Raw genomic sequence first — 23746 nt, 5'->3', positions numbered from 1 at the left:
GGGAAACCAATAAGCGTCACAAGTGGAGACCGGCACACTCTGAATTGAGAGAGATAAAATGAGAGAGTCTCGTCGGTGAAAACCTTCGGGCACCACGAGGCGACGGGAGTAGAGAAACCAAAATGAGAGAGCTTGTTTAGTAAAAACTCACAAAGAGTGCTATCAAGCGATTACAGGAAGAGAAATGAGAGAGGTCAGCCGGCGAAAACCCGCAAAGGGCGCTGTTGGCCGAAAAGAATGACTCCACCCCAAGGAGGTCTCGGCAAAGCTCCACCGGTTTGGAATCACAGATCCGTTCTGGTTCAGGGAAACACAAGTCTATGGAAGGTCAGGCGTCCAGTCCAAAGAGCATGTCATGTCATTAAAGCTAGCATTATCTTCCTCAGATAAGTCTTTCTCGTCCCGAAGGGAGCACTCCTTTTTCTGAAATTCGTTTTATCTTTTCTTTGTTTTTCTTCGAATCTCTTTTATGTTTAAGCCCAAGTTCTAGATGTACCGGAAAGGACAGGTGGCAGGTTTGGTTGCACGGAATTCCGTTTCATGAAGGAAAATGCCTCATTTCGTTGGTACGATTGCCCAAGCCTGATGAATCATGATGTTTGATGGTGTTTAAAGTAAAGAGGAAAGAGAGAAATCTCCCCCAGCAAGTCCGCCTTCGGACGAATCCCCACAGAGTCTCCCTCTGTACAAATCCCCACAGAGTCTCTCCTTGTACAATCTCCCATAGAGTCTCCCCAATATAAAAAAAAAAATGGAATCTCCCCAGCACATCCCCAGCGAGTCCCTTCGTAAAAGTTCCCCAAAGATCTTACCCCAACAAATCCTAGAAAAACCGCTTTGAAACAAATATCCAGCATGCCCCATTGTACAAAAATCCACACAAAGAATCCACTTTGTAAATATTCCCCCACAGAGCTTCCTTTTGTACAAATCCCCACAGAATACCTCCAATAAAATCCCCGTTGAGAACCTCCAAGCAAAACAGGACACAAAAAAAAAGAGAGAGAAAAGAAAAAGAGCCTTACGAGGCAAATCATCACAGAATCTGGAAATACAAAGCCTGAGAAGTCAAAAGAGTTTCGCCATTTGAATCAAATCAATGGCAGGATTTCGCAACAGGAATGAGGACGCAACAAAGCAACTGGGAACGACCAAGGTCACCGAACCGACCGTCATTTCCAAACTAACAATTGTTCTTTGTCTGAAAAGTTGAAACAGGTATAATCCAAGACAACCGTGCAAGAAGCAGGTGTTTCCCGAAGAAGGAGGTACATGGGTACAAGAAATATCTTGGCAATAAGGAACCCACTCGAAAGGTAAGTTTCCACGAAACTCTCTTTTGTTTTTTACTAAAACAAGAAAATTCAAAAAAAAAGAGGTCAGTTGTTGTTCTCGAATTTTGCCCCCAGCTAGTCAGCATTAGGGTTTTAAACCCTAAACTGAACTTTTTTCCGTTCAGCCAGCATTAGGGTTTTAAACCTTAAACTGACCTTTTTCCTTTAATCAGCATTAGGGTTTTAAACCCTAAACTAAACTTTTTCCATTCAGTTAGCATTAGGGTATTAAACCCTAAACTGAACTTTTTCCATTCAGCCAGCATTAGGGTTTTAAACCCTAAACTGAGCTTTTCCACGCAGTCAGCATTAGGGTTTTAAACCCTAAACTGAGCTTTTTCCTTCAGCCAGCATTAGGGTTTTAAACTCTAAACTGAGCTTTTTCCTTTCAGCCAGCATTAGGGTTTTAAACCCTAAACAGAGCTTTTTCTTTCAGCCAACATTAGGGTTTTAGACCCTAAACTGAGCTTTTCCATGCAATCTCCGTTAGGGTTTTAAACTCTAAACTGAATTTTTCCTTTAGTCAGCATTAGGGTTTTAAACCCTAAACTGAACTTTTTCCCATTCAGCCAGCATTAGGGTTTTAAACCCTAAACTGAGCTTTTCCATGCAATCAGCATTAGGGTTTTAAACCCTAAACTGAATTTTTTCCATTCAGCCAGCATTAGGGTTTTAAACCCTAAACTGAGCTTTTTCCTGTCAGCCAGCATTAGGGTTTTAAACCCTAAACTGAGCTTTTCCATGCAATCAGCATTAGGGTTTCAAACCCTAAACTGAAATTTTCCTTTAGTCAGCATTAGGGTTTTAAACCCTAAACTGAACCTTTTTCCTTTCAGCCAGTATTAGGGTTTTAAACCCTGAACTGAGCTTTTCCATGTAATCAGCATTAGGGTTTTAAACCCTAAACTGAACTCTTTTCCTGTCAGCCAGCATTAGGGTTTTAAACCCTAAACTGAGCTTTTCCATTTAATCAGCATTAGGGTTTTAAACCCTAAACTGAACTCTTTTCCTGTCAGCCAACATTAGGGTTTTAAACCCTAAACTGAGCTTTTCCATGCAATCAGCATTAGGGTTTTAAACCCTAAACTGAATTTTTTCCATTCAGCCAGCATTAGGGTTTTAAACCCTAAACTGAGCTTTTTCCTGTCAGCCAGCATTAGGGTTTTAAACCCTAAACTGAATTTTTCCTTTAGTCAGCATTAGGGTTTTAAACCCTAAACTGAACCTTTTTCCTTTCAGCCAGCATTAGGGTTTTAAACCCTGAACTGAGCTTTTCCATTTAATCAGCATTAGGGTTTTAAACCCTAAACTGAACTCTTTTCTTGTCAGCCAGCATTAGGGTTTTAAACCCTAAACTGAGCTTTTCCATTTAATCAGCATTAGGGTTTTAAACCCTAAACTGAACTCTTTTCCTGTCAGCCAGCATTAGGGTTTTAAACCCTAAACTGAGCTTTTCCATGCAATCAGCATTAGGGTTTTAAACCCTAAACTGAATTTTTCCATTCAGCCAGCATTAGGGTTTTAAACCCTAAACTGAGCTTTTTCCTGTCAGCCAGCATTATGGTTTTAAACCCTAAACTGAGCTTTTCCATGCAATCAGTGTTAGGGTTTTAAACCCTAAACTGAATTTTTCCTTTAGTCAGCATTAGGGTTTTAAACCCTAAACTGAACCTTTTTCCTTTCAGCCAGTATTAGGGTTTTAAACCCTGAACTGAGCTTTTCCATGTAATCAGCATTAGGGTTTTAAACCCTAAACTGAACTCTTTTCCTGTCAGCCAGCATTAGGGTTTTAAACCCTAAACTGAGCTTTTCCATTTAATCAGCATTAGGGTTTTAAACCCTAAACTGAACTCTTTTCCTGTCAGCCAACATTAGGGTTTTAAACCCTAAACTGAGCTTTTCCATGCAATCAGCATTAGGGTTTTAAACCCTAAACTGAATTTTTTCCATTCAGCCAGCATTAGGGTTTTAAACCCTAAACTGAGCTTTTTCCTGTCAGCCAGCATTAGGGTTTTAAACCCTAAACTGAATTTTTCCTTTAGTCAGCATTAGGGTTTTAAACCCTAAACTGAACCTTTTTCCTTTCAGCCAGCATTAGGGTTTTAAACCCTGAACTGAGCTTTTCCATTTAATCAGCATTAGGGTTTTAAACCCTAAACTGAACTCTTTTCTTGTCAGCCAGCATTAGGGTTTTAAACCCTAAACTGAGCTTTTCCATTTAATCAGCATTAGGGTTTTAAACCCTAAACTGAACTCTTTTCCTGTCAGCCAGCATTAGGGTTTTAAACCCTAAACTGAGCTTTTCCATGCAATCAGCATTAGGGTTTTAAACCCTAAACTGAATTTTTTCCATTCAGCCAGCATTAGGGTTTTAAACCCTAAACTGAGCTTTTTCCTGTCAGCCAGCATTATGGTTTTAAACCCTAAACTGAGCTTTTTCATGCAATCAGTGTTAGGGTTTTAAACCCTAAACTGAATTTTTCCTTTATTCAGCATTAGGGTTTTAAACCCTAAACTGAACCTTTTTCCTTTCAGCCAGCATTAGGGTTTTAAACCCTGAACTGAGCTTTTCCATTTAATCAGCATTAGGGTTTTAAACCCTAAACTGAACTCTTTTCCTGTCAGCCAGCATTAGGGTTTTAAACCCTAAACTGAGCTTTTCCATTTAATCAGCATTAGGGTTTTAAACCCTAAACTGAACTCTTTTCCTGTCAGCCAGCATTAGGGTTTTAAACCCTAAACTGAGCTTTTCCATGCAATCAGCGTTAGGGTTTTAAACCCTAAACTGAATTTTTCCTTTAGTCAGCATTATGGTTTTAAACCCTAAACTGAACCTTTTTCCTTTCAGCCAGCATTAGGGTTTTAAACCCTGAACTGAGCTTTTCCATTTAATCAGCATTAGGATTTTAAACCCTAAACTGAACTCTTTTCCTGTCAGCCAACATTAGGGTTTTAAACCCTAAACTGAGCTTTTCCATTTAATCAGAATTAGGGTTTTAAACCCTAAACTGAACTCTTTTCCTGTCAGCCAGCATTAGGGTTTTAAACCCTAAACTGAGCTTTTCCATTTAATCAGCATTAGGGTTTTAAACCCTAAACTGAACTCTTTTCCTGTCAGCCAGCATTAGGGTTTTAAACCCTAATCTGAGCTTTTCCATGCAATCAGCATTAGGGTTTTAAACCCTAAACTGAATTTTTCCTTTAGTCAGCATTAGGGTTTTAAACCCTAAACTGAACTTCTCCCCAGCTAGTCGGTATTAGGGCTCTAACCCTGAACTGAGCATTTTTATCTTCCTTCACCAATTTTATGAACTTCCTGGCAAATAATTCACGAAATTTTCCTAGTGAAACTGGGGCAGAAAATTTCGTTCGTTCGTTTGTTTTCTCCCGCAGGTCTAACCTCGAGCCATCCGATTCGAAATGACCCACGAGATGAGTCTCAACTCAGAATCAAAGAAGAAAAAAGACAAAAAGAAGATGTCCCGAGAATATCAAAGTAAATGGAAGGCGGATCGACTCCAACATTTGACTAAGGTCCTGAACTCTGCCAGTCGCGTTTCACTCAGTATCCCAAAGATTGAACAAGTCGCCGCAACTCGCAAGCATCAAGATTCGGATCAAAGTCTCCAAGCACAATCAGCTAAGACCCAAGATCAAGTCGCAAAAGAATCATAGATAGGAATCTTGTAACTCGCAGTTGACATGCATATAAGTAGTTAGTTCAGTTCCAATTTTCCTTTGGTTGTAATAAGGCGGTCAGTGACGCAGCAGTGACAACAGCAACAGCAGTAACAACAAGCATTGCAATCCCATGGTAGTCCCAGCTACCAAAATTTTCCCGAACTACATTGACCTGATTCCTGTTTAGCCCAGGATATGTAGGAAATCTTTGAAGCAAGATTCGGTCAGAAACTTTCAAAACATGCTTCACACGGAGTAGTCCATAGGCAAAAATTGCTTATATCCGCTCACTTTATCTTTGCACGAAAACTCTTCGTGTTTCCGAACAAAGAGGGGCAACTGTGAGCACGTGATTTTTGTTTTACACGACAATCGCTCAAAAAGAATTAAAAAAATAATAACAAATGGTCCTGCTGTACAAATTGGATTTTTACACGGCACTTTGTTAATTATTTATGATTTTTTGCCCATTTTTCATTAAAACAAAATACAAAAAATGTGTGTGTCATGTGCTGTTTGAACCGAAATCCGGTTACTAAATAAAAAAAAAAAAATCATAAATATGCATCTTTGTTCCGTGATTGTTGTTTTGTTCGATCTTGCCTGCTTTAAATATTTTGATATATGTGTGCAAATAATTGTATTAAGTGTTTATGAAATTTTATTTTTTTAGGTTTTGTTTTAAAAATAAAATAAAAAAAATATATATATAAAAATAATAAAAAAGAGATGCAGAATTGGGTTTAAAAATCGGTTGGGCTTACTTTTATTTTTAAAAGCCCAAACGAACTCAGCCCAAACCCCATGTAAACCCGGTCCAGACCAGCTGACCTCAGGGGGGGTTCCAAACGACACCGTTTTAATCCAGTCCGATCTGGGCCATTGATCTCAAATTGATCAACGGCCAAGATCAATTCCCCATAACCCACTGAGGAACCCGACCCGTTTCCACCCGGACCGACCCAAACCCCTTTAGGACGAAACGACACCGTTTCCCCATCAGATGAAAGATCTAGGCCTTCCATCTTGCCTCATCCAACGGCCGAGATCAACCCACCCATCCCATATATAACCTTCCAACCGTACCCTACCCCCCATATCCAATACCCCAACTTCCGTCTTCATCTCCTTCCCCACGAAACCCTAGCCGCCCCCTATCCCTCGCCGTTAATCCCGGCGGCATGAACGCCGATGACCTTCACCTTAACACCCTAAAACCACCTTGACACCCTGAACATGGATCTGTAGTCCGTTTAGTTCGAATCATCCTCTAGGTCCTCGAATCTTCATTTGAAGATTCGAGCAAAACTTGACTTACACCGTTTAACCCCAGTTTCACACCAGACACTCCCCAGACCCCCTCGTGACCAAACCATGCTTGGTTTGGTCCGAATCTGACCAGGGAAGCATGAATCCCAGATCTGATTTTTGGAACCATAGGGTTCCTCGTCGATGGTCCGTGTCTTGTTCAAGCCGAAGAGATTAAGGTCTAATGGACCTTAATCGAAGTGTTTCTCATCTGAGAAACACTTCGATTAAAGTCCGTTCAGCCTTAAGAAAGGTCTGTTCGAGTCCAAGCTAGGGTCTTTTGATTTTTCGGATTTTAAGGTGAGTTTTGCTTTCTTTTCTTTATTTGTTTTAGTCCATGTGATTGTTCTAAAGGCTGTTCATGTTTCGTGAAATCTGTGTTTTGAGTTTGATCAACTGTGTCCTATCCACCTTGCCTGAACCTTTGTTGTTTGATTGAGTTTCTTCTTCTACTTGTTCTGATAATGTGTATGTATGTATTTGTTGTGCAATTAGTTGAATTTCAAATTTGAACTGATTAACTGATTCCTCGGATACAATTCTGTTTGGTCAATACAATTCGAATCATGTGTCCTATACTGTTAAATGTCTGATTTTGGTTTCGATTGTATGTGTTATAACTAATATAGTCGAGTCGACATGTGTCGTCAATTAGTTTCAACTGTCTGAACAAAATAAATCGATTTGCTTCTGTTAAACATTGCCTGAATCAATTAAGAACTAAGTTTAGTTACTTATAGTTGTTAATGTGATTTCAGAAACCTAAGGTTTGGTCTGTAATTGCAATCTGAATTGATGGCATGTGCACTTGTGCACAACATGTGCATAAAGGCCCTTTTTGAATTAAAATAGTTTGACAGCATGTTTGTCAGATTATATTCCTGCTGCCCATGTTTGCTTTTAGTAAATAAAATGGGAAAGAGGACTGTCGGGGAATGTCATGGGAGGGTTTTATTTTTAAGTAATTAAGTGGAAAAAGAAAACAGATCACATGGGAGGTTTGTATACTAAAAGGTTTGAGTGGAAACTGAAAAAGAGAGAGCACATGGGAGGGTGTTTGGGTGATTGATGAACAGGCTGTTGAAGGGCAGACTTTAGGCTTATAAAAGAAAAGGACTTCCATCAGTTTTAGAGGATATAGATTTGAGAGGAGAGAGCTGAAATACATACATATTAATACACACAGAACATATAGGAGACAGACACAGGGAGATTTTCGATAATAACACAAGACAAAGAAGTAAAACAAGGAAGGTATAAACATTGAGGGACTGGTTCTGGATTTTAAAAATACACAGACAGAGAGAGATAGATAGGGATAGAAAGAGAGCAAGAAATAAAAAACAGACAGGAAATCAGAAACTTTGGTTTTGTTTGAAGTTCATCTGCTGTCAATCTGTTAGGTAGTATTGTTTCTTCTAAGTTTCAGTCACTGGTAGTGTTTGTTGCATTGGTTTATCTCGGAATTGGATTGTCTGGAGTTCTATTTCTACTACACTGTGTGCTGCCATCATTTGGCCTTTTCCCTCGTCTATAATTGCATCTTGCACTGGAATTTGTCCTGCTGCTATTTATCTGCTACTGCTACTGTTTCGTTTGCACTGCTGCTCAACTGACTCTCCTGCTTTCTTCATTGTAAGCATCTCCCAGGTACACATTTCAAGTCCCATATTGGTGTAACCGAAACAGTTTGAAAGCATGAAATGAAAAAGGTTGAAGAAGTTCAAAGTTATTTGTTGTAATATTCATGGGCTATTAATGGGCCTGTGTAGTTGTTAGTTTACAATTCAATAGTACGAAAGTGTATGTTAACTAACACTCATCTGAGCTTAGTCCTTCATGTTTTAGTTTGTAGTTGTTTGTTAATACGGGGTATGGATACTCCAAACTTATACTATGCTGCCTTGTTTTATTTTAGTCCTTTTGCTGGGTCTCGTTAGGCAGTACATAAGATCACATTCAAATCCCATTAGTAACAACGCCTAGTAGTTAATTCCTTTAATCTTGCCTAAATAAGTTTAGCTAAATTCAACTCAAGAAATGTTTGGAGTAGTTGTAGCGTTTCACCAGTTTGTATGTCATTTTCATTAAAATTGAAGGCAGGTTCCACGAGATACTGCATTCTTCATCTTGCAAATAATTCACCAAATGAATCAAATGATTGACAGGAAATCCGGATTTGGTTAAGTAATTTAGCACGTACCTTTTCCCTTTTTATTTTAGAGACAAACATAATAGAAAATGTAGCCACTTTAGGATATCTCTTTTAAATAATGAGATGAGCCCCGTTAGAAGAAAGATACACATTGCGGGGCCCTCAATAAATAAACATTTAGAATTTGGAGATGGGCGGTATAGTGAATTTCCTTGCCTTCTCCAAAGATAACAACACGTTAGACTCTTTAGGCGCGGCTTAATTAAATTACCTTCTTAAACACGGGTGCACATTGATGTGACCCAAATCCAAGTCTCAACGGAGTCAAAATGTGTTGACGACCACGGGTGCATTGATTGTGACGTGGCTCGAGATGCATTTTTCACGACGTTGCAATTCTATAAATGAGTGATAATAATAAAAGCGGTTTAAACTTAATAAAAGCACGTAAGTCATAACATGTATTTAAATCAGATATTTAGCCATTATAACAATTTAAGCGACCGTGCTAGAACCACGGGATTCGAGGGTGCCTAACACCTTCCCTCGGGTCAACAGAATTCCTTACTTAGAATTTCTGGTTCGCAGACTTCATTTGGATAGTCGAATATTTTTCCTCGATTTGGGATTCAAGATAAACCGGTGACTTGGGACACCAAAAGCCAAACCTTTCCCAAGTGGCGACTCTGAATTAAATAAATAATCCCATTTCGAATATTGTCACTTAAATTGGAAAAATTCCACCCGCGCATTTAACCCTTCGGGGGCGGGCGGGCAAAAAGGAGGTGTGACATGTGTTATATTAGTTTTGGCCTGAGATGTATATAGGTGGTATTGAAAGGTTCTCCAAAACTTGTATACTATTAAGAGTTGAGATTTGTATGGGATGATGTTGGGACTTTCGGTATTCCCACGTCCTTAATAATTCTACATTTTAGTATCAATGGGGTCATGGAAACAATTTCAGAATACTCGGGGTGCTCCAGTAAGTTTTTTTAATGCACCACCGACACAGGGTTCCTATAATAGTTATTCCAGTTATCCGGCACAGACTCAGTATGAGCAGCCGAACTGCAGATGGGTTGTTATGAATGTGGTGATACTAGAAACATCATGAGAAATTGTCCTAGATTTGGGAGAAATTTATTTGATCAGAACACTCAGTCCACGTACTCCATTACAGTTACTACTCTACCTACACTACTAGTTAGGGGTGGAAGACAAGTAGGTAGAGGGCAACTAAGAGGTGGAGGCCTGACCCATTGATATATTTGTTATGGTATGACTGAAGTCGCTACACCATATGGTGTCGTTTCAAGTACGATCTCAAAATATTATAAAATAATAATTTCATTAACTTGATTTGGTTCTGAGTATCGAGGCAAGTCCTCCTAATATGCTCCACTCATGAGTGAGCTTCGTAATCCTAAAATTTACTTATGTGAATACTTCTATTGGGAGATTATATGGAGATAGCCATGTCTATCATTATGTGTTGGTCACTAAAAATAGTTGTGAGGCTAAAAGTGACTTTTGTTAATCATTTCGGTGAGTTCGATGTAATTTCCAAATAATTGATGTCAATTGTGAATTATATGCCCTACCGGTATGAGGGTTAATTATATGTTGTGATTTTGTTTGACGGAAATTATTTAAAAGAAGAAAGAAAGGAAATGGAAAATTTCAGTTGGCACAATGTGCAAAATACTTGTGATTTAGAGTTGAGGATGAGATCCTCGCATTTTTATATGATGTAAAATATTTAAACTGGTCTACAAGCCGCGTTGAGAGTTATATAAGGAGAGATCCTTGTGATGAAAATTATTGTGTTTAAATTCTCCCTTGTGAAATTAAATTTGTAATATAGTACTTATAGGGAGTCATGCCTATTAGGCTTATTTGAAAATTATGTATGAATTTCTCTGTGCATAATTTGCCAAATTCGTATTGTAATTCATGAGTTTTGACCTACGAGGTGAGTTCCCAGGTGGCGTTAAATTTGACTCATTAATTCGGATAATTAATTATGAGGTCTTCATGCCTCGTGTCTCGTTGTTAGTAAAGTGGAGGTTTGAAACAAGATTTTGTTAACATGAGATTAATCGGCGATGTTGTAATCCATTATGAATAACTATTAATATTAGAGATGTGGTTATGGGCATATATATGATGTGTTTCGTGTCCAGATATCATTATGATAATGTAGTGCTTGTAATGCGGAGATTAGTGATATTGATATATACATTGTGGTGCATTGTTGAGTTGTGGATGTGTTGTTAGGAGTTGTTTTGGTGTTACTTTGTCAGGTGGATAGTTTCCATTACCGGGGAGACTCTGCCGAAATTTTTGAAAAATTTGGGAGTTAAAAAAATTTGGGACATTGAGATGTGCGAAGAAAGATATAAGTTACATTATGTGTTTAAGGCGGACTCTACTTCTTAGTTAAGGACGAATGACCCTAAGTGAGGTAGAATGTAACTCCCGAAATTTTATTGAAGTAGTTAAACACTATTAAAAAGTTTATGTGTACGTAGAAATGAGTTACTATTACCAGTCGAGACTAATATCGTGTGTTGATGTGAAAATCAGACCCTTTTAAAAAAATATTCGTAGTGTAAGAAATTTGGTCTTAAAGTTTACAAATATGGATAAAGAAAATTATCTCAATTGAAACGTTGTTGTCGGACTTATGTCGAATGCAATAATGTAGGATCAACCGCGAGTATATGTGTAAAAGTAAAATCATCAATTTGGTAACCTCAGAATAATTCTTAGTATGTTCGAGGACGAACGTTTGTTTTAGAGGTGGAGAACGTGATGACCCAAAATATCATCTTTAAATTAAATAGTCATCTCGGTGTTTTAAGACCTTGAAAAGCGCTATTAATTATTTCTCGACTTGCATGTGCAGTCCGTATAATTTTTCGAAAGGTTTTTATGTGAAAAATAGATTAAAATGTGAATTAGAGCTTTAAAACTCAACTGAGTTGACTTCGGTCAACATTTTGAGTAAAGGAACCCAGATCCGAGTTTTGACCATTCAGGTAGTTCCGTATCGTGATTTGGGACTTGGTCATATGCCCGAAATCGAATTCGGAGGTCCCTAACTAAAATTATCGCCATTTAACGGAATCTAGAAATCTAAGGCTAAAGATTTTTTAAGTTTGACAGGAGATTTGACTTTTGAGCAAACGACCCAGGAATGGAATTTTGATGATTCCAATAGTTTTGTATGGTGTTTTAGACTTAGGATCATATTCGAATTTGGATTTGGAAGTCCGTAGGACAATTTGATGCATTTTGGCGAAAGTTGGAAAATAGAAGATTTTTTGGAAAGTTTGACCGAGAGTTGACTTTTTGATATCAGGGTCGGAATTCGATTATGAAAATTAGAACAGATCCATTATGTCATTTATGACTTGTGTGCAAAATTTAAAGTCATTTCGGGTTGATTTGATATGTTTCGGCACAAAAAGTAGAAGTTGGAAGATTTGAAAACTCATAATTCAATTCAATGCGCGATTCGTAATTTCGGCATTGTTTGACGTGGTTTGAAGCATCAATTAAGTTCGTATTGTATTTTGGGGTATGTTGATATAATTGGTTAAGGTACCGAGAGCCTCGGGTGGATTTTGGAAGGTTAACGGGATGGATTTCGGACAAAAAACAAGTTGCTAAAATTTTCTGCTGCAAAAGCTTTTGACAGCACTGTGCAATCGTGGAGCTTACTTCGGAAGCTTGTATCTTGAAATTTGTAAGAATAATGAAAATTTACAAAACATGAAAGTTGTAGCCCTTGCATCCTAGTTTCCAGAAAGTTAGATTATTATTCATTTGGACATTTTATACAGAAAGTAATGGTCAATTGAATAAGGACTGGTCAAGCTGTTTTGAAAATTTTCCAGAAATTTCTGATGCGAGTAGGATACTTTGGGAGCTTATATCTCGCTATTTATAAAGAACTAGGTAATGAGTAACTCATTAAAGTTGTAACTCTTGGTGTCTAGTTTCCAGAAAGTTAAACTGTTCATCATTTGGATATTTGTACTGAAAGTTATGATCGATTTACTGAAGGCTGGTAATGCTATTTTTTCTGGGACAGGGGCTAAATCGCATGTCTCAAATGCGATTTATAAGTCTCAATTGATAAATACAACTTTCCTAGACAAATTCTTAAACACGAGAGTTAGCCATTTTTACTCATTTTTGAGTTTTGAGTCTCGGATTTAGACGATTCCAAAGGGGGTTTTCACGACTTCTACTTGGGTAAGTGTTCTATATCCGAAAGTGATTATATTTCATAAATCCATGTTCATATTCATCAATTATTTCGGATTTAGGTGTAAGAAACTGGGATTTTTGTAAAATCTTCGAAAACAAAAATTTAAGATTTGAAAGCCAATCCGATGTTGGAATTCGATAATTTTTGTATGGTTGAACTCATATCGGAACGGGTGTTCGGATTTCGTGAAAATTTTATCGGGTTCCAAGAGGCGGGTCCAGCGTTGACTTTTAGTTGACTTTTTAGAATAAAATTTTAAGTCGATGTTATATTATCCGGAATTGTTTTCGATGAATTTTAATGAAGTTATACACTTAATTTGGATAGATTTGAGCCGTCCGGAGGTCAATTCAAGCAAGAAGGCTTTTTTGGAATATAGGCCTAACTTCAAAAAGGTAAGTATCTTGCCTAACCTTATGTGAGGGAATTTCCCCTTAGACATTGAGTCTTATGTGGAAATTGTGTGATTGAAAATCATGTAAGCAAGGTGACGAGTACGTACTTGGTTTATATGTGCAAATTATAGCGGTTAAAATTCGTAGATGCCCATATGTATTTAATTGGGAATAGTTGACACTTAGAAAATCCTTGATTGTCATGCCTCATTCTTTGTTTGTCAAGTTTGTATTTATATGATAATTTGGTGTGATTGCTACTTGGATTTTATGTGAATTCCATGTGTTTGGTAATTTGATATTTCCTAGAAATAATTTTATTATGGATTTTCCATCCACAAATAATTAATTAAATAAGGTAAGAAGAGGCATTAATATAATTATCGAAAATTTGGATTAAAGAAGGTGTTGTCCTATGATGAATAATTTTTCCATCCTTGTTGTTGTTTTGAGGTTTTATATACCTTGTGTGGAGCCTTGGGATTTTTTGTTGTGAAATTAATTGATTTTATTGTATCTTTGGAATTGATTGTGGCCTATGGACAATTTGTGATATGAATTGTGGTATGGTGGTGTTGTGATAATATTCTGTGTAAATCATTGTGTAATTTGAGTTATTATTATGAGGACATAAGGGTGACATTCCATTGTTAATATTACGTGGGTATAAGGGTGACATTTCACCGTAGTTATGTGTGTTGGGATATTGTCTAGGCAGAGTGATAAGGGTAGCTATTATACGGAGCGATAAGGGAGACTGTTATATGGAGCGTTAAGTGAGGCTATTATAGGAGTGATAAGGGTGGCTATTGTCAGGGATGATATGTGATGATGTGGGGTATTGTGTTGGTAATTGTTATGTGATGATGGGGAGATATTGTGCTAGTAATATTTATGTCGTGTTGTGAATTCCTTGTGAGTTCTTTTACATATTGTGCAATTTATTTTATAAATTCAATAAATTTGATAATAGTCAGATATATGTTGAAATTATGAGCATGTGAATATTGTCGGGCGGATTATAATATGGGCACGAGGTGCCGGAAAAAATATGATGAATTTATTATTGGCATGTGAATTGTCCGTGCAGTTATAATATGAAATATGGGCACGAAGTGCCGTGGTTATATAATTAAAATTATATTGGCACGTGAATTTTCCGTACAGTTGTGATATGAAATATGAGCACGAGGTGCCGTGAGTAAATGATGACGATATTGACATGTGAGTTGTCCGTGCAGTTGTGATAGAAATATTGGCATGAGGTGCCATGGAAATATGAAAATGGGGTGAGACCCGTATTTTATGATTTGAAATGAGGTATCCCATGATGACCTTTATTTGAAAGAATTATATTCGAAAAATATTATTTGAAAGAATTTTTATTCGAAAGATATTTATTTGGAATAATTATATTGGGAAGATATTTGTTTGGAAGAATTATGAGAAAGATATTTATTTGAAAGAAATATGGTCGAAATATATTTATCGAAAAATATTATATCCTAAAGATTACTATTGGGAAGATTTATAGGTGAAAGATTAATATTTGAAGAATTTTGATTAATTGGTCGTACTTGTATTCATTATTTACTGAGCAATATATATGGTGTTCTTGTTGCCCTGTTGTTTATATCACTGGTTGATTATTGTTTCCATCATTGTTATTTGTTTCCTATTATTTTTATTGAACAGATTATTAGACTAGTGAGTGTCTTGACTGTACCTCGTCACTACTCCACCGAAGTTAGTCTTGATACTTACTGGGTACCGCTGTGGTGTACTCATACTATACTTCTGTATATTTTTTTATGTACAGAGTCAGGTATTGGAGATATAGGACTCAGACAGAGTTAGAGTGTGATCGCAAGGATTCAAGGTAGAGCTGCTTGGTCGTCGCAGTCCCTTGGAGTCTTTTCCTTTTATCGTACTGTCAATTATTATTTGAGCAGTAGTGTATATTTAATTTCCTTCAAATTATTTTTTTGTATTCAGTTAGAGTTTGTGACTCAGTACTACCAGTTTTGGGAGATTGTATCTTTATTTCCGTTGTTGGTTTCGATTATAAAAAAAATGATTTGAATTGTTATTATAAACGGCTTACTTAGTCTTAGAGACTAAGTGCCATCACAACACTTATGGTGAGATTTTGGGTCGTGACAATCATATGATAGATAAATTATCAATGAAAAGCAAATTAAAACAAAGAGAAGAAAAAATAGACGTCTTTCATTCCTTTCTGTAGCATTATTTATACAAGTGTATTGTTGTGCATTTGAAATTTAAATACTCTTTGCCATATAATATTATTCCAAATATGGTAATATAAATCAAGAACAACTATACAATGTTCCAACAAATATTTCTTCCAATTATTAATTTGATATTCCTTGTCAAAAAAGATACTTATAGTAATTATATTGTACACAGATCAGGCTAGATACATCAAAGCTTGTACTACTCTTGTCACGACCCTAAACCCGAACCCGGTCGTGATGGCGCCTCTCGTGAAGACAAAGCCAGCCAATTAAACCCAATTCACTTTTTAAACAGTTAAATAATATAAAACCAGTCTAAAATATGATATACCAATACTAAGCAGCGGATAATGTCAATAAAGTGCGGAAGTACAACCCAACACAGCCCTAACAGGGGTGTCACAAGTCATGAGCATCTATAGGCCATAATACTAGTCTGCCAAATTCATAAACTAGCACAAATGTTTGAAGGGAAATAGAAATGATAAAAGAGTAGAGACACAGGGCTGCGGACGTCAACAACTACCTCGTAGTCTCCGAACGCTCGCTTGAAACTGGAGGAATCAGCACTCGGGAGCGGAACCAGCTACGCCTAAATCTGCACACAGGGGTGCAGGGAGTAAAGTGAGTACTCCAACTCAGTGAGTGACAAATGTAAATAACGACTGAAAGTAAGAAAACACATAAGGCACAAGACATTCTATAATGAAGCAGTAAAACCATTTAAACGCAGAAAAACAGTGGAAAATCAAGTAAACTCCTCTTTCAACAAGTAAACAAGTAATTGACATGTAATTTAAGTAAAGTAAACAAATAAAAGTTCGCCCCTCGGGAACAGTATCAACAAATCCGCCCCTCGGGCAATATCTCAGAACAATACCAGGCCCTCGGGCTCAATCTCACATCACAATGGGTACCCGCGCTCACTAGGGGTGTGCAGACTCCTGGAGGGGCCCCCTTACGGCCCAAGCACAATAACAAGCCATCTCGTGGCATCAAATCTAGGCCCTCGACCTCATATCAATCAAGCCACCTCATGGCGTATATATCTCAGGCCCTCGGTCTCAAATCAATATCAGTGTTTCCTCATAACTAGGCCCTCAGCCTTACTCAGTCAAAATACTCACAAGCCCCTCGGGCAATAGTAAAACAGTATTTCTCTGCCCAAACATCATTTAAAATATCATTTAAGTCTTAAAACTGAGTAAACATGGCTGAGTATGAAAACAATAGAAAATAATATGACTGAGTTTAAGTATATAGTCAAAAAAGTGAGGAAATAGTAATAAAAATTCCTGAAGGGTTCAAATAGTTGGCACAAAGCCCAAATATAGCATTCAGCCCAAATCATGATGATAGCAAATAAGATTCAGTCAAATACGCAGTAAAATCATCAACCGGGACGGACCAAGTCACAATCCCCAATAGTACATGACCCCACGCTCGTCATCAAGTTTGTGTCTAACCTCAATATAGCACTACGATGTGCAAATCCAAGGTCTCAAACCCTCAGGACATCATTTACGATCATTACTCACCTCGAACCAGCTAAATCTCTAGCTCGAGATGCCTTTGCCCCTCGAATTGGCCTCCACGCGCGTCGAATCTATCCAAAATCAGAACGAGGACGTCAAAATATGCTAAGGGAACAAAGCCCAAGCGAAAACAATCAATAAAGGGCACAAATTCCGAAATTATCAAAACCCGACCCCTGGGCCCGCGTCTCGGAATTTAGAAATTTTCACATCAATAGATTTCTCATCTCCCCGCGAGTTCATACATACCAAAAGTTCTCAAATCCGACTCCAAATGGTCCTCCAAATCCCCAAATCATATGTCCAAAATTCCAGCCCTAGTTCTTCCATTTTTAGCTTAAGTTTTCATGATTTTCAAGGTAGAATTTACATAATAATCGAGTTTTAAATCCGCAAATCTTACCTCCCAACGATTCCTGTTGAATCCCTCTTCAATCTCCTTCAAAAATCTCCAAAAACGACCAACTATGGAGGAATTGAGCCCCAAAATCACGGACAAGACATGTTAAAAACATTCTGCCCATGCCTTAATTTCTTTCTTTGCGAACGCGGTCAAAGCCTCGCGTTCGTCAAGCACAACTTACTTTGACCAACTTTTCCTCCTATGCGAACGCGACGTGGCCATCGCGAACGCTATGGTTCCTCAATCCTTCCCTTCGTGAACACACCCTCTCTTGCGAACGCGAAGAACAACCGCGACCTCAGACCAGCTGACCAAAAAGACCCTACGCGAATGAGACTTACATCTCGCGAACGCGATGCACGAGCTTCCAACCCTTCGCGAACGCAGAGCCTCCCTCGCAAACGCGAAGGCTAAACTTCAACTGACCCCCACTGACTCTTCGCGAACGCGAAGAGTAAAAGCCTACTACAGATGAACCTACAACTTCTGCAATTTCCTAACTCCAAAAATGATCCGATAGACCACCCGAAACTCACCCGAGGCCCTCGGGACCTCAACCAAAGGCACCAACATATCCTAAAACCTTATTCAAACTTTTTCCAATCATCAAAACACCTCAAACAACATCAAATCACCCAAAACACGTCGAATTCAAGCCAAACTTTCTAAAATCTTCCGAATTACGCTTTTGATCAAAAACTCAACCCAACCATGTACGAATGAACTGAAATTTTGCATACACATCCCAAATGACACAACGGAACTACTGCAACTCTCGGGATTCCATTTAGAACCCTAGATCAAAATCTCGCCTACCAACCGGAAATCGCCAAAATATCAACTTCGCCAATTCAAGCCTAAATCTACTCCGAACCTGCAAAACTCATTCTGATCACGCTCCTAAGTCCCAAATCACCTCCCAAAGTTAACCGAATCATCAGAACTCACATCCGAGCCTTCTACCACATAAGTCAATATTCGGTTGACTTTTCCAACTTAAGCTTTCTTAAAAGAGACTAAGTGTCTCAAACCTTACCAAAATCATTTCGGATTCAATCCGACCAACCCGATACCATAAAACACGGATAATGGAGCATAAAAAAGCAGAAATGGGGGAAACAGAGCGGTAACTCATGAGACGACTGGCCGGGTCGTCACATCTCTTTATTACAATATTTATTTTCCAAATAAAGAATTATTATTTAAACTCAAAAGGAATGTGAAAGCTACAAAATTAAAATTTTGATTGATTATTTGTCAAAAAAAAAGAGACATACCATAACTGAATTATACATAAATGTTTAACTAAAGATACCTACAATAATTATATTGTATACAAATAAGGTCAGATACAAAGCTTGTACTAAATAAATAATTATTGTTGCAAATAAAAAAGAATATGTAATATGCTAAACGTATATTTCAATTCCTTGTCAAAAAAAAAAAAAGATCTTCCATGATTGCATTATACACAAAAGGCTAACGAAATTATACTATTCTAGATTAATATAGAATATAAATCTATGAGTGGATCAATATATAGATATAATTATAGATATAGATACAAAATTACACATAAATATAAATATTGACATATAGATTAGATTTGTCTAAGATCTATTTAGATTACGTATAAGATTCATTCAACTTCTTCTATTAATTATGTTTCTATTTATAATTCATAATTATTAATGTTATCTTAAAATTGCCAAGTGGCTTCATTTTAACTTGCCACTTGGCTTAACCTCATGCTTCACTACTCTCCTTTTAATATAATATAGATATATCTATCTATATTTATATCTATATCTATATCTATAATGACCCGAAAGGTCATCACTTGTTTAAAAATGAAAATCCACATTCCTAGGCCTTAAAAACCTCTCTTAGCATCACCTCGATTTACGTGCGCAGTGCTGACAATATCTATACTATATTAAAAGCACGAATGTCCTTAGCGAAATATCATTCGTTTTTTTTTACCCTTTAAAAATAGGGTTCACACTAGACAAAATAGTCTTTTACTTTTTAATGTATAAGCTAATATTTAGGAATATTAATTAAATTATTTCTCTAATATTTAGGAATAGTCATAATTATGTTCCTAATATTTAGTATTACAAAATCAATTAAAATTTACTGACTAAATTTTTTCATATTCGAACTATGTACAAACTTATATAATTAAGAAGTTGAAACCAATTAAGATTTTAGTTTATAATTTCTTTCCTTTTAGAATTTATTACTTCAACATCAAATATTTAACCAATAATTGTAATTTAAATATTAAAACACACTTTTGACTTAAATGTTCTCTTACCAAATAGTAGAACTTTTCACTCTTCTTCTTAAGTGACGTATCAATTTGAAACTTAAAGAATAAAATAAATTTCATTTAAAGAGTTTATTTGATGACTTTTTTTGTCCAAAATCGCATGAAGATTCACATTTATTTTTCTTTATATAATATTTTCTCTCTTATATTTTGATTAAATTAAGTAACATCATATCTTATTTACTAAATGGAAGATATGTTATTCCCAATTTCTTAATAGCTATACAACGTTAAATCAAGATATAAGCACAGTTGGAAAGCATGTATAATAAAATTTAATTTATTTTCAATTATTTTTTATTTATATATCTATCTATATCTATATCTATATTTGTATTTATATTTTATATATTTATATACTATATTAAAAGCACGAAACTCCTTAGCAAAATGTTATTTGCCTTTATAAAATTTAAATACAAATAAAATTTGATTTTACAAAATTCAAAATTGCGACAAAAAAGAAAAAGAAAAAGAAGAGAACAAGTGGGAAACTCCTTTTCAATTAATATATCCCTAAAAACATGATTATCGTTGGTTTAAAAAGGAAAAAGAATAGAAAATTTAATATTTAATATCCCTATTAAAGTCAAGTCAAAATTATCGTAGGTTCAAAGAGAAAAAAGAAGAAGATAAAATAAGCAGGAGACTATTAATATTTCATCAACCTAATTCATTTTTCGGTGAAGTTCTTAAATTAGAATTTTGAAATTAAATTATAAGTCTCTTAAGGTTTATGTGTGAGTATTGAATTTGGGAAGGAAGAATGATAATTTTTGAATTTGGAGTGATGATATTATAAAACTAAAATAAGTTTATAATTGAATATTAACAGATTATTGAAAAATTTTATGTGGTAATTTTTCTTTTATTGAATTAGGCACACAAGATCAACATTTATTATTTTTAAGAACATATACTTTAATTTTATAAATTAAATATAATAAGTTAATATAATATTTATATAATATTTTAATAATCTTTTTTCGTTGAGATAGTGTACACGCGCAACACGCGTATCATAAGACTAGTTATTATAAAGTACGAATAATTTAAGCTAAATATTGAATGAATAAAATATTTTTAAAATATTGATCGACTTTAATAACCTTAAACATTTATATAATTTAAAGATATAATTGTAAATCACCGAAGGCTATAATTCTGTTATGATTTAAACTGTATATACGCCCAGCAAAAAGAAGGAAAATTCCAATCTTTCTATTCTTGTAAAAAAGCAAAACCAGGAAGCGCAGAATGAGATTTTGACTCTTGAGGCCACAAAAATAAAAATTGCTGACCCAATGGAGAAAAGGGGAGATAATGATAATATGGAGACCAGAGGAAAAGACTTAGATGCAGAGTTTACATATCAGAATTTTCAACAGGTTGCCAGACAAGCAGATATTTCACCCACGTACATGAATAGAGGGAAATCTGTTGGGAGAGGAAAGAAGAAGCAGCAAAAAGACAGCACTCAAAGCGTTCAAAGTGTAGTTCCAGGGGTTCAAACAAGAAGGACCCATCCTAAACACCACAATTAATGATGAATGCCATCTTTTGGAATGTGAGGTCTATGAAGACAATGCAGGCCTTTGAGAGATTAATTACCATGCAAAGGCAGTATCATTTTAAATTTATAGGCATTATGGAACCAAAACAAAAGAAGCAGAAGCTGGAAAGATATAGAAGAAGAATTGGAATGTTGCAGGCATTTTCAAATGTGTCTAACAAAATTTGGGTATTTGTGGATGATGATCATGGGGTGGACATAATACTTGATTTGTCTCAACAGTTGACTTTGAAGCTCACAAATCTGGTTACTCAGCTGTCTTTCATGGTTACATTTGTGTATGCAAAATGTGACTCTATTGAGCGTATAGAATTGTGGGACAGTTTATACAATCTGGCAAGTGATATGACCTTACCTTGGCTAGTGGGTGGGGACTTTAATGTCATATGGGATGAGTAGGAGAAGTTTGGTGGACTTCCTGTGTCGCTAAATGAGATAAATGATTTTAGGCATTGCATAAACACCTGTAACTTGACTGATTTGGGTTTCAAAGGTAGTGTGTATACATGGTGGAATGGGAGAGGTGAAGATGACTGCATATTCAAAAGATTGGACAGATGTTTAGGCAATTTGGAGTTACCACAGAAATGGCCTAATATAGAGGTGACTCACTTGTCCAAAACAGGCTCAGATCATAGTCCAATGATTCTGAAATTTGATCCTGATGTGGCACCTATCAAAAAAGCTTTCAAATTTTTGAACTTCTGATGCAAGCATATAACTTTCAAGGTGGTGGTTATACAAAATTGGACAGCAGACTTCATAGGTGATCCATTTTATATGTTTAATCATAAACTGAAAAAACTGAAAAAAGCACTATCAATATGGAGTAGGGCAACATATGGAGACATATTCCAAAAAATTACTAGTCTTGAAGAGGTGGTTATTGTACATGAAACACAGTTTGAAAGGTTTCCTACATACCAAAATAGAGAGAGGTTACAAAAGGTGCAAGCAGAGCTTATTCGATATCTGGCATTGGAGGAAGAATTTTGGAGACAAAAGTCGGGAATGGCATGGTTCCAGGATGGTGACAGAAATACGAAGTTCTTTCATGCTCAGGTCAATGGTAGGAGAAGAAGATTACAGCTGAAACAAATACAAGATACTAATGGCAATTGGTTAGAGGGTAATAATGATATGGCAGATGAGGCAGTTAGGTTCTTCAAAGAACAGCTCCAGGAAGAAACAACTACTATGTCCTTTGATATTCTTGAACATGTACCAACACTGGTGGATTATGCCCAGAATGTTGAGCTAATTAAGCAGCCAACGAAGGAAGAGGTCAGACATGCAGTTTTTGGACTAAATGGTGATAGTGCAGGGGGTCCGGATGGCTTTACTGGTTGCTTCTTTCATACCTATTGGGACATAATTGCGGAAGATATGGTCAATATGGTACATGCCTTTTTCAATGGACATGAGTTGCCCAGACATATAACTCATACAAATCTAGTGCTTCTGCCAAAAAAAGAAAGAGGTGGTCACCTTTTCAGATATGCGACTTATTAGCCTTAGCAATTTTGTTAACAAGATATTTTCTAGAGTCGTTCATGAAAGACTAGCAGTGTTACTTCCAAACATAGTTTCTGAGGAGCAGGCTGGCTTTGTAAAGGGTAGGATCATTGTTGAAAATGTCTTATTAACCTAGGAGATCATCACAGATATAAGGTTGAGGACAAAAGCTGGGCCAAACATTGTGATCAAGTTAGATATGGCCAAGGCATACGATGGTTTGTCATGGTTGTTTCTAACTAAGGTGTTTAGAAAGATGGTATTTGGGTAAAGAGTTATTGGCTTGGTGTATGAAATTGTAGCAAACAACTGGTACTCTGTATTGTTAAATGGACAGCCTTATGGTTTCTTTAAGTCGACAAGAGGGGTGAAACAAGGGGATCCTATATCACCAACTCTATTTATCTTGGCTGCAGAAGCTCTGTCAAGAGGGCTGAATGCACTTCACAGAAATTTACATTTCAATGGCTTTGGCTTGCCCAAGTGGAGCCCAAAGATTAACCACCTTTCATACGCAGATGACATTATCATTTTTTCATCTTATGATGCAACATCGCTGACACTGATTATGAAGGTTTTAGCAGACTATGAGGCAGCTTCTGGGCAGCTTATTAACAAGAGTAAAAGTGCCATCTATCTTCATCATTCAGCAGGAGAGGAAATAGTAGATAAGGTGTAGAGAATAACAGGTTTTAACAAACAGGAGTTCCCTTTTACGTACCTTGGTTGTCCAATTTTCTATGCAAGAAGAAGAATGGATTATTATCAAGATCTCATGACTAAAGTGCTGGATAAACTACAAGATTGGAAAGGTAAGATGTTATCTATAGGAGGAAGGGCAGTATTGATTTCTCATGTGCTTCAGACCATGCCAATTCATCTGTTGGCATCAGTGAATCCACCTCATTATGTGATTAACAAATTACACAAAATATTTTCCCAATTCTTCTGGAGCAACACTGTAGGGGTCTC

At 36.5% G+C, this 23746-nt stretch overlaps 1 protein-coding gene across 1 annotated transcript; it reads left to right on the top strand.

Annotated features, from left to right (window-relative positions):
* The first annotated feature begins 21334 nt into the window (after positions 1-21334).
* Positions 21335-23453, top strand: LOC104216959 (uncharacterized). The gene is made up of 5 exons (XM_070158027.1): positions 21335-21595; positions 21659-21862; positions 21989-22657; positions 22911-23018; positions 23112-23453. The coding sequence occupies exons 1-5, from the start codon at positions 21335-21337 to the stop codon at positions 23451-23453; spliced, it is 1584 nt and encodes a 527-aa protein (XP_070014128.1).
* The last annotated feature ends 293 nt before the right edge of the window (positions 23454-23746 follow it).

The sequence above is a fragment of the Nicotiana sylvestris genome, chromosome 9 (genome assembly GCF_000393655.2).
Source record: "Nicotiana sylvestris chromosome 9, ASM39365v2, whole genome shotgun sequence".
Taxonomy (NCBI): domain Eukaryota; kingdom Viridiplantae; phylum Streptophyta; class Magnoliopsida; order Solanales; family Solanaceae; genus Nicotiana; species Nicotiana sylvestris.
The sequence above is the reverse complement of the archived record's forward strand: the minus strand, read 5'-3'. Positions and strand labels throughout refer to the sequence as shown.

What these genes read in the sequence shown, in the direction of transcription:
- LOC104216959 (XM_070158027.1), top strand. Translation starts at nt 21,335, where the DNA reads ATGGAACCAAAACAAAAGAAGCAGAAGCTGGAAAGATATAGAAGAAGA. An exon ending in AGAAATGGCCTAATATAGAG is followed by an intron (nt 21,863 to 21,988) that starts GTGACTCACTTG and finishes ATAACTTTCAAG; the next exon opens with GTGGTGGTTATACAAAATTG. An exon ending in CGGAAGATATGGTCAATATG is followed by an intron (nt 22,658 to 22,910) that starts GTACATGCCTTT and finishes TTATTAACCTAG; the next exon opens with GAGATCATCACAGATATAAG.